At 32.2% G+C, this 14,401-nt stretch overlaps 1 protein-coding gene across 1 annotated transcript in view; it reads left to right on the forward strand.

The window, feature by feature from the left end:
* Positions 1 to 14,401, forward strand: part of Lrp1b (LDL receptor related protein 1B) — a 1,566,902-nt gene that overhangs the window by 1,415,084 nt on the left and 137,417 nt on the right. The window contains exons 67-69 of the mRNA XM_077110319.1: positions 1,205 to 1,321; positions 7,857 to 7,963; positions 13,814 to 13,943. Of these exons, the coding sequence (XP_076966434.1) occupies positions 1,205 to 1,321; positions 7,857 to 7,963; positions 13,814 to 13,943 (354 nt within the window). The remainder of the gene's footprint in view (positions 1 to 1,204; positions 1,322 to 7,856; positions 7,964 to 13,813; positions 13,944 to 14,401) is intronic.

A 14,401-nucleotide genomic window follows, 5' to 3' on the forward strand; every position in this document is an offset into this window, starting at 1 on the left:
ACATGTATACACCTGAAGATTTAAGAAACACTGCTTTGGACTATTGTAGTTAGCTATTACTCTTTGGAAAATTAAGAAATCTCTGATTTAAGCTTAAAATAATTTCATATTGCATGTGTTCTAATTTCATATGGCCATAAATTAGATGTTTTATAAAGAAGACTAAATCAGTAGTAAAAGGATATATTTTTTTAAAGTATTGGTTGAACCATTTCTTGCTAGTGAAAATTCATCAAATTTCTAAAGTTCAAAGATTTTCTGCTTTGTGATATATAAAGTAAAATATTAGTTAATACTTCTCATATACGATAGTATTTTTTAAAGTTTTGTATGAAGTGGCACATTATTAATATTCAAGCTTTGTATACACATATAAAACATTATAACAGGTTGGGCAACTTGAATCTAAAAATCCAAAATATGAAATGCTACAAAAGAAAATAAATTTTGAGTGCCCAACTGATGGTATAAGTGGAAAATTTCACACTTGACCCCATGTGATGTGTCTCAGTGAAAACATAAGCATACTAGAAATATTGTATAAAATTAGATTTGGGCTAAGTGTATAATGTGCATATGTAGCATAAATTAATTGTGCAATTATACTTGGGTCATATTCCAAAGATATTTCATTATGTGTTTGCAAATACTGTAAAATCTGAAAAAAATAATTGAAATTTTCAATACTTCTCATCCTAAATATTGTTCAATCTGTATTGATACGTGAGTTTCTGAGTGGATAGTGGTCAGGATTTAATAGAAATAACTATCAATAAGTAAAATAAGAGCAAGAGCTCTTTGGGAAGAAAGATAAAGATGGCTACCTCAGAGTTTGATTAATAATATATGTTTTTGTTAATTCATAACAGAAATGGAGTATCCTAAAATGCATAATTTGGGATAATTTTGACCTTTATTTTTTTGCCTGATTTGTGTTGACTTTGCTTGGCAGTTCTAATCCATTGTTGTGCAATCAGCCTGTGATGAAAACATGACCAATAACAACACAAAAATAGACAAAAGGCAAAATGATGAATTTTTCTCAGTTCTTGATTTCACTTTCCCCAGCAATGTTTCTCATTCTGTAATGGAACTAAAGTGTTAGGAAATGTTATATGCCATGGATTCGGCATGGAAGTCAGGATATTTTGAGGGATGTCTTTATGGAAATCAATGATGCAAACTTTGGTTCTTTCCATTACAGATAAAAAGACTTGTGGACCTCATGAATTCCAGTGTAAAAACAACAACTGTATTCCAGATCACTGGCGGTGTGATAGCCAGAATGACTGCAGTGATAATTCTGACGAAGAAAACTGCAGTAAGTAACTTCTGCCTAATAACATTGCAAGTTTGACAGCTCATTCAATAAGCAAGATGGCAGTTTTTATTTCAGATAAGGTAAAATTTGAACCTAGCTGTCCTGCAGCTCACATTTTTATACATATATTCACATTTGGACAAAAATATTCAGACTAAATTGACCTGAATCTCAAAGGGTAGAATTATTGAAATGCTCATCCTGGGAGTTATTTTCTTCCATTCCTCAGAATTGGTATGAAAGTATCATGAGGTTTAATACAACCCATTAGTATGCAATGAAGGAAGCCCTTGGTGCAAGTTCATACAATGAGCTGAATGATGGGGAGACACTACAAAACATCTCATTCTTTAACGGATGGTACTCATTTCATTTCAGTCTCAAATCCTTTTATAGTACAGATTCACCCAAGAGCATCTTTCAGTGAATTATCATTTATTCTCTCTGGAGTGGTGAACATCATATTTATTTAGGATGCTTATCTCTGAAAATGGAATGACACTATTATCATCTTCCTCCTGCATTTTTATGTAATAAATTTAAAAACAATAATTATTCAACATTTTATTGAAAAAACATGGTACTATATAAAATTGTAACAATGTCTCTGTGTTTTAGCATTAATATGTTAATATGTTTTTGAGTATATTTCTTATCAGCACTTTTATATTCTGCTGTGTAAAAAAAAGCACTGCAGCCGCATTTAAAATAAGATAATAATTAAATTCCATGTATTGAATATTTATATTTTGATACTACCAAAAAAGATATGATGTATATTAATACTAGCAACGTCTGCTCTTGCAGATATCTCATTGGACTAAGGCCACTCATTTCCCAGGAGGCAGAGGAGTAAATCTACATAGGAAAACATTATATATTAAGCATGTAATTAGGAAAGTGAAAGTCTTAATAAACCACTTGAATATATAGCTTGCAAACTATAAAATAGTGTCTTAAATAGCTTTCAAAGTTTAATCTGACCTGTGTTTGAGAATCAAGTACATCAAGTGTGAAATATCTGCATCATTTCAATAACAGACTACTCTAAATATGGGAATTTTTATCATTCCCTCTTCACACAGATACCTCCCAATCATAGTCTTTAGAGAGGCAGACAATATTGCAGGGAGTCATTAGGATGCTTCAGATTATTTTGGTCACCAATTAAAAGAAAAAAATTTATATACATATTTTCAGATCTGTTTAGTGATTTAGATGAAAATTCAATTGGGTGAGGGTGGTAGTATAAAAGGATAAAATGTATATAGGGCTTATATATTCAAATACCTATTTAGCTTAGGTCTACTACTTTAGTGTTTATTATCATATAGATACTTGAAAACAAAAGCCCTTTGAAAGACATTGAGAACAATAGAGGGTGGGAAGGAGTGAATCATTGAAAGCTTATGCCTGTAGAACTTTATTCAAGGAAATAGTTGAAATTGTATGAAAGATGCTGCTATACTAAATAAAGAAAAAGAAGTTGGGATAGTCTGCCTTTGAGTGGCTGGGGTTTCTTAAGTGGCTGAGTGTCTTTGTGTTAATATCTAAAAGTGAGTTTTTTCACAGGAAAGCAAGGAGAAAGAACATTGACTCTCTCTTATCACTGTGGCAACAGGGATAAATCATTGAAACCACAGAGCCCTTAAAATAAGCAAGGGAAGTGGCTGTAGTATCAAGTACTTCAATATGAAATACCCAATTATGTGGATCTTAGTATCTAAGTTTTATGAACCTTTTGCCTAAGTCAAATAATATTGATGCAGTTGAAGAGGAAAGAAGATAGTGAACAGATATGAATTATGTTATATAGTGACCTAGAAGAGTGGATGACAGAGCATATTAAGACAAGTATCAGAGCATATTATCATGTTTAACATGATATGAGGAAGAATCTTTAGATATAGATAATTGAGTTGCTTTTGAAGTTTTTATGTTTGAAGATGCTTTCCTGAGTTGACCACAACAAATGAGAAGGAAGATGTAAACATTGAAAATGTCATCTATTCTACATAGGCAAAAGCTGTATGAAGAATGAATACTCACCGAGAGAAGAGTATTATAGAGGTCAGACTTAGAATAAATATTGTTGTTATATTAAAATGCCATCAACAGCTGGGCTCAGGTCTTCAGGAGCCTGACAGGAAGATGGCAAGCTCTATGCCAGTCTTGGCAACTTAGTGCGATACTGTATCAAAATTAAAAAAGTAATAAAGAATACTTGGGATGTAACTCAGTGGTAAGGCAACTGTGGATTCAATCATCTGTTGTGTGTGTGTGTGTGTTTGTATGTGTGTGTGTGTGTAGATAGTCAACATATTCCTAAATTATTTCTTATCTATTAAAGCAACTATTAATGTATACACACACTCCATACTGTCTAAATATAGATATATATTAATATATATTTTATAATGCAAAATTTCATGTATATATGAACCATACTTTTTTAACATATTTTCTAAATATTATTGGGTAGTTTAATGCACGTTGGGCTACATTTGTCAGTAATTGTTAGCTATTGCTTAGAAGCAGAGATAATAATTCAACCTTATATTTAAAAAGCAACAGCGACATTTTTAAAGTCACTTTTCTACTTCTTTGTTTATGAATCTAATTTAATGGATTTTCTTTCTAAATTTTGTTAGAAACATTCCTGTCATAGTCATGGCAAGAGTTCAAATGGTAGTGGAGCAATTAATTACCAGCTATATTTTAAATGTAATATGCTTTCTACATTTTATATTTACATGGGATAATTAGTCCATTGTCATTTCATCATCATCTGCTGATCATTTCCTTGGTTAAGTGTTCAGCAGGGACACTTTGCTTCTACAATGATTTCTGCTCTTAGAAACAAGAAAATTTCATTTTCAGTGGGGTTATTTTGGAATCTGTTTCAAATATTTACAAATGCCTGAGAAATTTCACCATCTATTTTATTTTTATCAACAAAAATATAATATATGGCAGGTGTGCTTTCTAAGTAATTGATGTGCAAAATAAATTGGTTTATATCCACACTAAGAAGTCTTATGGATTTTAAAATATCAAGTAATTTGATCAACTAGATTAAGGTTTATATGGTGACAAGCTGCTTCTGCCTTATTTGAAATTCTAGTACTTTCACACTGAATTTATATCAGAGTATTATTTGTATAGAATGTCAGTTATACTAAATATATTCTAAAAATTGTTCTTAGTTGTTTATACCCTATTCATATTATTTTTTAATTTATTATTAATAGTTTATGATAATCTAGGCAGTGGGAAATCTGGCTCCAAATATCTCACTTGTCTGTGGCTAACTCTATGGCTTTAAAAGTCACTTTAGTTCCTCAACTTCAGTTTTTTTCAGTTTTGTGCAAGATGGTTTCCACATTTCTTTTCAATACCGAGTCTGTATATCATTGCCTCCATCAATATTGAAGGAAGACAATAATGATGCCCCTATTTTTCAGTCTTATTATAGAAATGAGATTGGTCTTCTAAAACATAAAAGCATGCCCTTCAGAAGCTTCTTGGTTGTTAATCTGCTGTCTAGATGAGGTTTATGGAGACCTTGGTTAATTGTGTTAATTGTTAAATGTGGGTTTCCCCATCCACTCTTAGTTTAAAGGTTTCCAGGTGTTAGCAGAAAAAAATAGTGTAAGAACACCATTTGAGAAATACCAGGGGAAAAGTCACATTGTAGTTTTTTGTTATTGTTGTTTGGTTTTTTTGCTTGTTTGTTTTTGTTTTTCCAAGTGGGTTAGTTTTCAGGTAGTTATCTTTTTGTTGTTGTAGTTGGTGGTAGTGCAAGAAAAGTGTTCACTATTATGCCAAAACTGAAAAATGTGGGTTTTTTTGGTTTTTGTTTTTGTTTTTTAAATCTGGAAAAGATCAAAGGTAAGATAAGGAATAAGAGGAAAGAAGTATCCAGGACCTTCTTTCTTAAGTTACATTTCCTCATGAAAGAGTTACATATTTAGCTATTTAGTGTTAAAAAATGTAAGTATGTAGATGAGAGTGGGAAATTGATTAGCTACCTTATTCTTTGATGGCATTTGTGCATGTAAAAGTATAGTAATTCACGATTATTATTCACATGTAGGTTTGTTGATCATTTATAAAGCATGATAGAAGTATGCAGAAGTTCCATTTGCACTGAAATATCTTTTCCCAGCAAATTACATGCCCTGTTCATATCTGTCATATAATAAAATAATTGATAATGTTTGGGCAAAGTCTCTATAGAACAAATTCTCTGTGGAAATATTTGGTAAATGCCACTAAAAACTGGCTACATAACTTTTGGTAATCTCACATCAACAACTTCCAACACTCCATATAGTAACATATGTCAGAGCTTGTGAAATCATTGCCATTGAACACATGATGAACAGAGTTATCTTTCACTATTCAAAATTAGAACACTGGAGAAAGAATCCCATTGAGATAACCCTCAAACCAAGGAAACCAAATGTTTCTTTAGATCTTTTTAAGCATTTCAGTACGATATGTTTTAAATGTACTTACTCTTTGTTCCTTTAATAAAAATGTTTGGGGTTATTATTTTTCATTGTTAAATAAACTTTACGTTTCACTCTCATTTCTTTTTCCAAAAAAATTAAATTGCACTTGTCTGAAGGGGAAATGACTTCAGTGTGGAATGATGATAAGAGCACAAGAGCTTTCTCATTATTATTAAGTAAAATAGGCATTGCTAGTACACATCTTACATAAATAATTCAGATTCTCATGGTTTTCTCTGTTATACATGAGCACATATTACTTCCTCAGTTTTATGGGAGACAACAGTATAATCTAGTAGTAAAAAGCACAGGCTGTGGTGTCCAGATGTTTTGATTCAAGATCAATACTAGCTCTTGCTCATGCTGAGTGATTGCAGAACATTTCTTATCTTCTCTGTGCCTCAATTTATTCATCTAAGAAGGGCACAGCAATAGCACATACCTACAGAGTTGTTAGGATGAATCATTGGTGAATTAATTTAAGTACTTGGCAATAACCTTGCCGAGGGCCCAACAAGAAATAAGTAATTAGTAGTCATTGTACTAATACAATAGTATTAGTTATTTTAGTGTAATAGTATTAATATTAGTCTGCAGTATTATACTAATTGTATAATTATTAGTATTGTGCTAATTAGTGGTATTAGTATGAATAAAGTTATTTTTAAGGTTAAAATGGGATATACATGAGTACAATACAAAAACCAAAAAGGGAAATGTGTGTTGTCATGTTCACTAAACAAAGGAACGTAGAGACATTTGAGATTCACCTATTTAGTAGCTTTTCTCCTTTATACTGAATGACATCTCATTTTATTCCTAGCCTGAAGATCACATTTTAAAACAAAGTCCCAGAGCAGAACAAATTGCTCTCTGAAACATACTATATTGCCCACAGTTCTTCAAATGTTCTCAAAGGGCTTTTTTAATATAAAAATGTAGGAACCTTCATGGTACCAAACAATGACGATGCTACCTTTTAGTTAGAAACTAAGTAAATTATATACAGCAATAGTCGAATGCAGACTGAATTGTTCACAGTATTTATTCAGAAGATTAGTCTTCATTTGAGTGTTTCTTAAATCTAATGACTTATTAGATTCTTATTACTCCCTCACCTGGATATTATTGTGTGTGACATAACTGTAAATACAATTAATAGAGAAAACTAGAAGGGGTCGTCTTTCATCATGCTGTATATCAGTGTAACAAGAGATGATGTCCAATGGTCCTGTCAATCATGCAGAAACAATTTCTGAAATCTTATCTCAGTATCCAGAGGAAAAATATTCCACATAGGAATTAAGCCAAGCAGTACTTCATAGTATTTAGCCTATGTTCTGTATGGAATATGATAAAGCTTAAGTGAATGAATGACTAGCAAATCATCTATATTGACAGGTAAATGATACAGGGCAAAAGTAAACAAATGCATAAACATTTAGGCATTTTTCAAAGAAAACAGTTTCCTTTGGACCTCTTTACCGTTACCATGTCCAAGAATATTCTCATGTACCTTTCTTGTCTCATGACCTCTGGATTTTCTGGTGACAATTTTGAATAATTAAAAATCACCAGGATACAAAATAAATAGTGAAGAAACAAAAACTAGATTTTCTTCCCATTTAACAAATAGATTGATAGGTGCAACAAGTCAAAAAATAGACTCTGTATACATTAAATGACTTTCAATGTTAACTTGAAAAATATCATTGCTACAGTAGGAAAACATGCAAACTTTTGTCTTTCAAGCAGCTGGTCATTTGTCTTCTATTTGTTGTTGCTGTCACTTTATTTCTGTAAAGCCACTTTCTATTTATGACTTTACAAATAAATTTGAAAAATAATTATATTATGTATTATAGATGCTTCATTAGAATTTTTCCTAAACAATTTATTGGTTCTGCTTGGCTAACCTCTTTTTCATTCTTTAATGCTTCCTCATGTTGAATGTCATATAAATTTTAGAATGCAGTTGCATATAATAGAAAAACCCTGTGCTATTTTTCTGTCCCCAGAGCCACAGACCTGTACATTGAAAGATTTTCTCTGTACCAATGGGGACTGTGTTTCGTCAAGGTTCTGGTGTGATGGAGATTTTGACTGTGCAGATGGCTCTGATGAGGTAAGCATCCCTACAAACTCAAACAGAAAAGAAAGCAATACTTTAGAACCACATTTAGAATTACAATTATTCAGTCTGATAAGTGTGACCTAGGACCACTCTGAAATGCGCTTTGCTTCTGACACACTGAGATAAGTATTAATCCATGTGCTGTGCTGCACACACCTGCACAGGGAATAATTCTTGTGTTGCTATTGACAGTTAATTTTATAGTCTGTTTTACCTCAACTGGTGAATGGCTGTGTTGGGAATAGGATGTTTGGAAACCCTATTCCCTGTAGCTGATGCCCTTGCCATCTGTGAAGTTGTTCATACACTTCCTGAAGTATTTATAGTCAAGACTAATATTTTATGCATTTTAAACACTTTCTTCTCCCAGGTCCCTTTTTTTTCAGTAGATACAGTCTTACAGGCTTTGGTGTGGATCATCAATTTTATGAAACCACAAGTTGAGCTTTGTTGAGGTAGTGAATCACAATCCATTTATAATAAAGCCTATGTGTGTATATATAGCTTTAGGTAAAAGTTTAGAATTTCTCTGTATAATTCCACAAACTTGATCGTGTTAACATTTTTATGCTTATATTTCAGATAATTATTCCATAATATTTTAAAAAGTAATAAACAATACATGGTTACATTTTTTTTCTCAATCAAATCCCCGAATCTCCAAGTCCTCTCTTTCCATTGTCAAGGAGAAATCGAGTAAAAGCGAATTTTATGGATTTTCTCTGTTTACTTGGTTATCAGCAACACAGGTCTTGCACAGTCAAGTCCAAGGACAAAATGAGGTTTTAAATCCTCAGTGGACCCTGTATCTCCTACAATACAATGACTCCCTAGAGCTTTGCCACTCTGGTTGGCAAACATACATACCTGCCCCTCATAAAGGTTGCCTCACTGAATGGAGACTGGGGAGGATCCCCCATGCAGCTCCAAAGGCTTCTGCATTTCAGGTCCAACTCCCCCAAACGTCCACTGATTTTCTTTCTCTTTGGGGAATATTGTATCCCTAAAGTTTATAAGACCCGTGTAAACACTTTCTTTCTCAGTCCTTAGCCATTCTTACTAGGATTGGGGCAAATCTTTCTCTCACCATTATGGGAAAATTGCCCTAATCACATTAGAATTGTAGATTTTGGAAACATTATAAGTCCATTCTTACAGGAAGGCCAAAAAACCTAAACCTCAATGTTGCAAAGGGCTTGAGAAGGTGAAAAATACCGCTTCTACTTGTAGACTATCCACAGCACAGAAATCAAAATATTTTTTTTTTAAATCCACAGTGGAGCAGGACATTTTTATACTGACCACCTGACTCCCCACATACTTGCTTAGCAATTACTCGTTCAAAAATGATATCAACATTCCCAAGTCAGTAAACCATATTTAATGTAAACTAATTCATGTCATAGACATTTGTTTTGTTTTAAATATGTTTCACCAGCTTGTGTAATCTGTGAAACATCAAGTGGTGAAGATTTATTGCTTAAGGCTTATGATTTCATCCTGTATGTTAGTAGTGATGCAAGGCACACTAACAAAATGAAAATCTTATTTTAATTTGAACCTTTCTTAAAATTTTATTCAAGTCAAAGTAATCATCTTTACTAATGGCATTTCTCTCAAAGCATAAGTTAGTTGGTGGATGTAGTTTTTCTTTTTTTATAGCAAAATATATATCCATATTCTCAGGCATTTTTATGATAATGCTGCAAGGGAATCATATTAACTCTTTAAAAAGTGAGTTTTGACTGTATTTACAATCATTTATTACAGTTCATGTGAAATGAAGTGGCTAACTGTATAGTCTGAGATTTCTCAAGTCTAGAGGGACAGGTTGCTTTGACAAAAATCACACAATAAATCAAGCAAACAAATAAAAAGGAGGATTGAGAGAGAGAAAGCATGATTGAATGCAAGAGAAGCTTATATTGAGAACAAAAGTTGGGAGATTTTTGAAGATAAATTTTTGTATAAATGTGAACTCATAGTATAATTACCTTGTTATTATACAGTCACAACAATAAAAAAATGAAACTTGGATCAGCCTAATTTCATATCAAGTTTATATCTCCCTGACATGTGCTGAGAAGCTTTTTTAAAAGTGACTTAAAATTATAAGAGTTGGTCTCTGCACTAACATAATATACTGCAAGTACAAAAAGAAATGTCAAAGCATCTTATACGGCATCTGTACACTTCCTAGTAATAATATTTTGCTAATTCTCAAGTTATATAGGGTCATTCAAATGCTTAATTATATTAATGTCACTAGCACTCAGAATTTTAGAGTAAAATGGAATATAAATGTAGAAATAAATATTAAATAAAAATCCTGTAATATTTAATAAATGACTATCAGAATGTGATTTTGATTATCTTTCTCTTTCTTAAAATATATAATTCCTGCTTCTGATACTGAACATTTGACAATGCAGCAGGAAGGATTATTCGTAGTACTTACAGAGTGACTTATAAAAACCATTTTCCAACTAAAGGAAATAAGGATCCTATGAGAAATGTCTAATTCTAGATCTGAAAAAGGAAACTGAGCAGCTCATCTTAAAATATGCAGGGATAAACTTAAAGTGACTACCACTGACAAAAGGGATAATTTTAGTATTAGAATGGCAAATGACTGTGACAGATTGAAGCACAATTGAATCTACAGTTTCAATGCAATATTTACAAAAATACCACTGACATTATCCACATAAATATAAGCACAATCCTAAAATGTATATGGAAACATAAAGTCCCTGAATAGCCAAAGCTATCTTGAGCAATAAAAATGTTTGGGGGCATTACTCTATCTGACTTCAAAATATACTTCAAAGGTATGATAATCAAAACAGCATGATATGGGTGGTATAAAACAAACAACATAGAACAATGGAATAGAACAGAAAAACTGGAAGCAAACCCACATATCTTCAACCAACTGATTTTGACAAAGGTGCTCACAACCCACATTGCAGAAAGGACAGGTTTTTCTACACGTGGTGTGAGGCAAATTTGATATCCATGTGAAGAAGAATGGAACTAAACCCCAGTCTCTCACCAAAAGGATTAAAGACTTAAATATAAAACTAAAAATCATGAAAGTATAAAAAACATAGTGAAAAGGCATCAAGACACTGGAATGAGCAAATATGTTTTGGAGCAAGACCCCAATATCACAGAAAATGAACAAAATTAGACAAATGAGATTATTTCAAATTAAAATATTTCTGCAAAGCAAACAAGTAATTAACAGAGTGAAGATATAACTTAGAAAATGAAGAAAACATTTGCAAATTATACATCTAAAAAGGGGTTGATATCCAGAAGATTTAAGGAACAAAAAAATGCAGAAGCAAAATAACCTAAAAAACCTAATTTAAAAATCCGCAATAGCCCTCAGTAGACATTTCTCAAAAGAAGTCATACAAATAGTCAACAGGTATTTGAAAAAAAAATGCTTAGCATCATTAATCATCAGGGAAATGCAAATTGAAACCATAATGAGCTATCACCTGACCTAGTAAAATAACCATTATTAAAATATTCAAAGACAAAGGTGCTTACAAAGATGTGGAGAAAAGGGATTCCTTGAACACATTTGGTGGGAATGTAAAGTAGTACAATTGTATTGGAAAACAGTATAAAAGTTCCTCAAAAAATTAAGAATATAACTACTGTATGACCCAGTAATCCCACTACTGGGTAGATATCTATAGGAAATAAAATCTGTATGTTAAGAGATATTTGCACCCCTATGTTCATTACAACATTATTCACAAAAGCCAAGAAAGTAAAATAATTGAAGTATCCATCAACTTCAATGGATAGATAGAGAAAATATGGTACATAAACACAATGGAATACTATGCAGCCATAAAATATAATGAAATCTTACATTTGTGACATTAAGCATGAATAGATCTGGGAATCATTAGGTCAAGTGAAATACATCAGTCACAGAAAAACAAGTGCTGCATGATCTCACTGATATATGGTATCTAAAAGAGTTAATCTCACAAAAGTAGAGGAGAGAATGGTGGTTACCAGAAGCTAGAGAAAATAAAGATGAAGGGGGACAGGAAAGATTGTTAAAAGTTGCCATTACATGATAGAGTAAGTTTGGATGTGCTATTGCATAGTAGGATGACTATAGATAATAATAATGAACTATACATTTCAAAAAACTAAAAGAAAGTATTTTGAAAGTTTTCACTATGAAGAAATGATTAATACTTGAGATAGATATTACTCTATTTTGAACATTATATTACATGCATGCATATTGAAACACCACATGGTACTCCATGAATATATACAATTTTTGTGTTTCTGTGCATCACTTAAAAATAAAATAAAGTTAAATTAAAAAGAAGTAAGAAATATTTTACTTAATATTCATTTATATATGTTTTCTAGATATGCTACTCCCTATATTCATTCAGTAGTTTTCATTGTGTGCTTATATGTCCTACATATAAACTGAGTGGTGAAAAATTATATGAAGTCTTTTCTCATGGGAAGTTCAAAGGTTACTTCTCTAGTGACATTCATATCAGGCACATAAGCTGGCTCAGCCTTCAGACACTCCACATTTCAAACTACCTTTACCCATTAAAAACTACTTAGGTAGTTCCATCTCTGGAAGCTTCCTCTGTGAAGCCCTTTCTAAATGTTCCATATTCATTTATCTTGGCAATTAATACACTTTTGCTACAATTGTGAATTAGTTGTTGATCTTTCATACCATACTATGTGTTTATCAACTGCAAGGAGTAAATCTTGATTTTTTTTATTGTTATCTAAGAAAGTCTCTTGCAAATTGTAAACCTTCATTATATGGAGAAAAAAGAACAATACAAAGTAAATAAAAGAAATCTAGGAAGTCACTCTTCCTCCTTATATGGGGGTGAAACTGAATAGAAATAGTCATAATTTAATACTGTTCACACTGTGGATTTCCACAAGCTGTGAGCGTATTGCAACATTTGTAGAAAGGTCAGGCAAATATAGTTTGACAAAAATAGATATTGCTGTACAAGCAAAAAATACCATCAAGGAAGATACTTCATTGGAGCACCCATTTTGACCAATGTTTTAGACTTCGAGATGGTGAATTTCTGGTGGATCTTTCATTTATCTCAAATAAAGCATCAAAGGATCCCAAAGGTAATTCTGCTGTCTTGTTTGACTTCCAAATAAAGTCTGGGCGCAGGCCAGAAGAAATGACAATTGTGACAGCTCATTTCACAGTTCTTTAACAACAAGTGTCGGAAGTGAAGAGGAGATTTATGAACACTAGCTAAGTTGTAAAAGGACTAGTCTAGAAGAAATGAAATAATGAGAAGGGGAAAAGAATGCTAGAATCTTGCCAATGAAAAAGAGATCAGATTTGCATTAGGATTATGATTTGTTTCACATTCTATCCACAACATCACCCATAGCCCCAGCAAACTGGATATAGTTGCTTAGAAATAATTTTAACCCTACTATTTCCCCCAAAATCTTTAGCATTGCCTGCAACTATTAGAATTCCATTACCTCATATCTATCAATTAAAGAATGATACACTGACAGCAATTTACTTAATACGATGAAGTCTTAGAATTTATGTTCTTTTTCTATTTCTGTTTCACTAGGGTTCACAAAGACAGATGCAAGTAAAAAATTATTATAATTCTGTTGTGTAGTTACAGGCTGGAAATATGACCATCTGAACCATGTGTAGGTGTTAAATGTGGTTTCTACATGCCTTACTTTCTACACAGATGTTCTCTAGCTGTCTTTTGAGTTTGTAGATTTTTAAAATGTTTTTAATTTTAATTATATCTGTGTTGGATTTGACAGAGAAATTGTGAAACAAGTTGTTCCAAAGATCAGTTCCAGTGCTCCAATGGCCAATGTATATCAGCAAAGTGGAAATGTGATGGCCACGAAGACTGTAAATACGGAGAAGATGAGAAACACTGTGAGCCAGGTAAAATGATTGAAGTGGTTTTTCATTTAGCTGACATTTTAACCTGATATGATTTAAATTCAAGAAATGATACTCAGAAAACAGTAAGAGACACAGGCACTTATTTACTGATTTTAGGAAATAATCTGAAATATCTGTGGATAAATTAATTGGTGTGCCCTTCATATGTTACAAAAGTTTTTTTGGCAGATGATAATTATGCATGGGATTCAAGAATTATGCAGCCAAATTTGATTTTCTGGTTTCTATATCTTATCACACCATTTGGAATTGTTTTCCCAAATAGCAAAATGAAATATGTTGAAACTGTAAGTATGATAAAAGTCAAGTTTTCAGTTATGGAAATTGAGGTTATAAGACAGAATGCAGTTTTTCAGTGTGCCAGGTAAGAAGCAGCATAGTGTATTGTTTGTATTTACATCTTAGGCCAAAATCAAAATATAGGGCTGGGATTGTGT

This window comes from Callospermophilus lateralis, chromosome 9 (assembly GCF_048772815.1).
Source record: "Callospermophilus lateralis isolate mCalLat2 chromosome 9, mCalLat2.hap1, whole genome shotgun sequence".
Lineage (NCBI taxonomy): Eukaryota > Metazoa > Chordata > Mammalia > Rodentia > Sciuridae > Callospermophilus > Callospermophilus lateralis.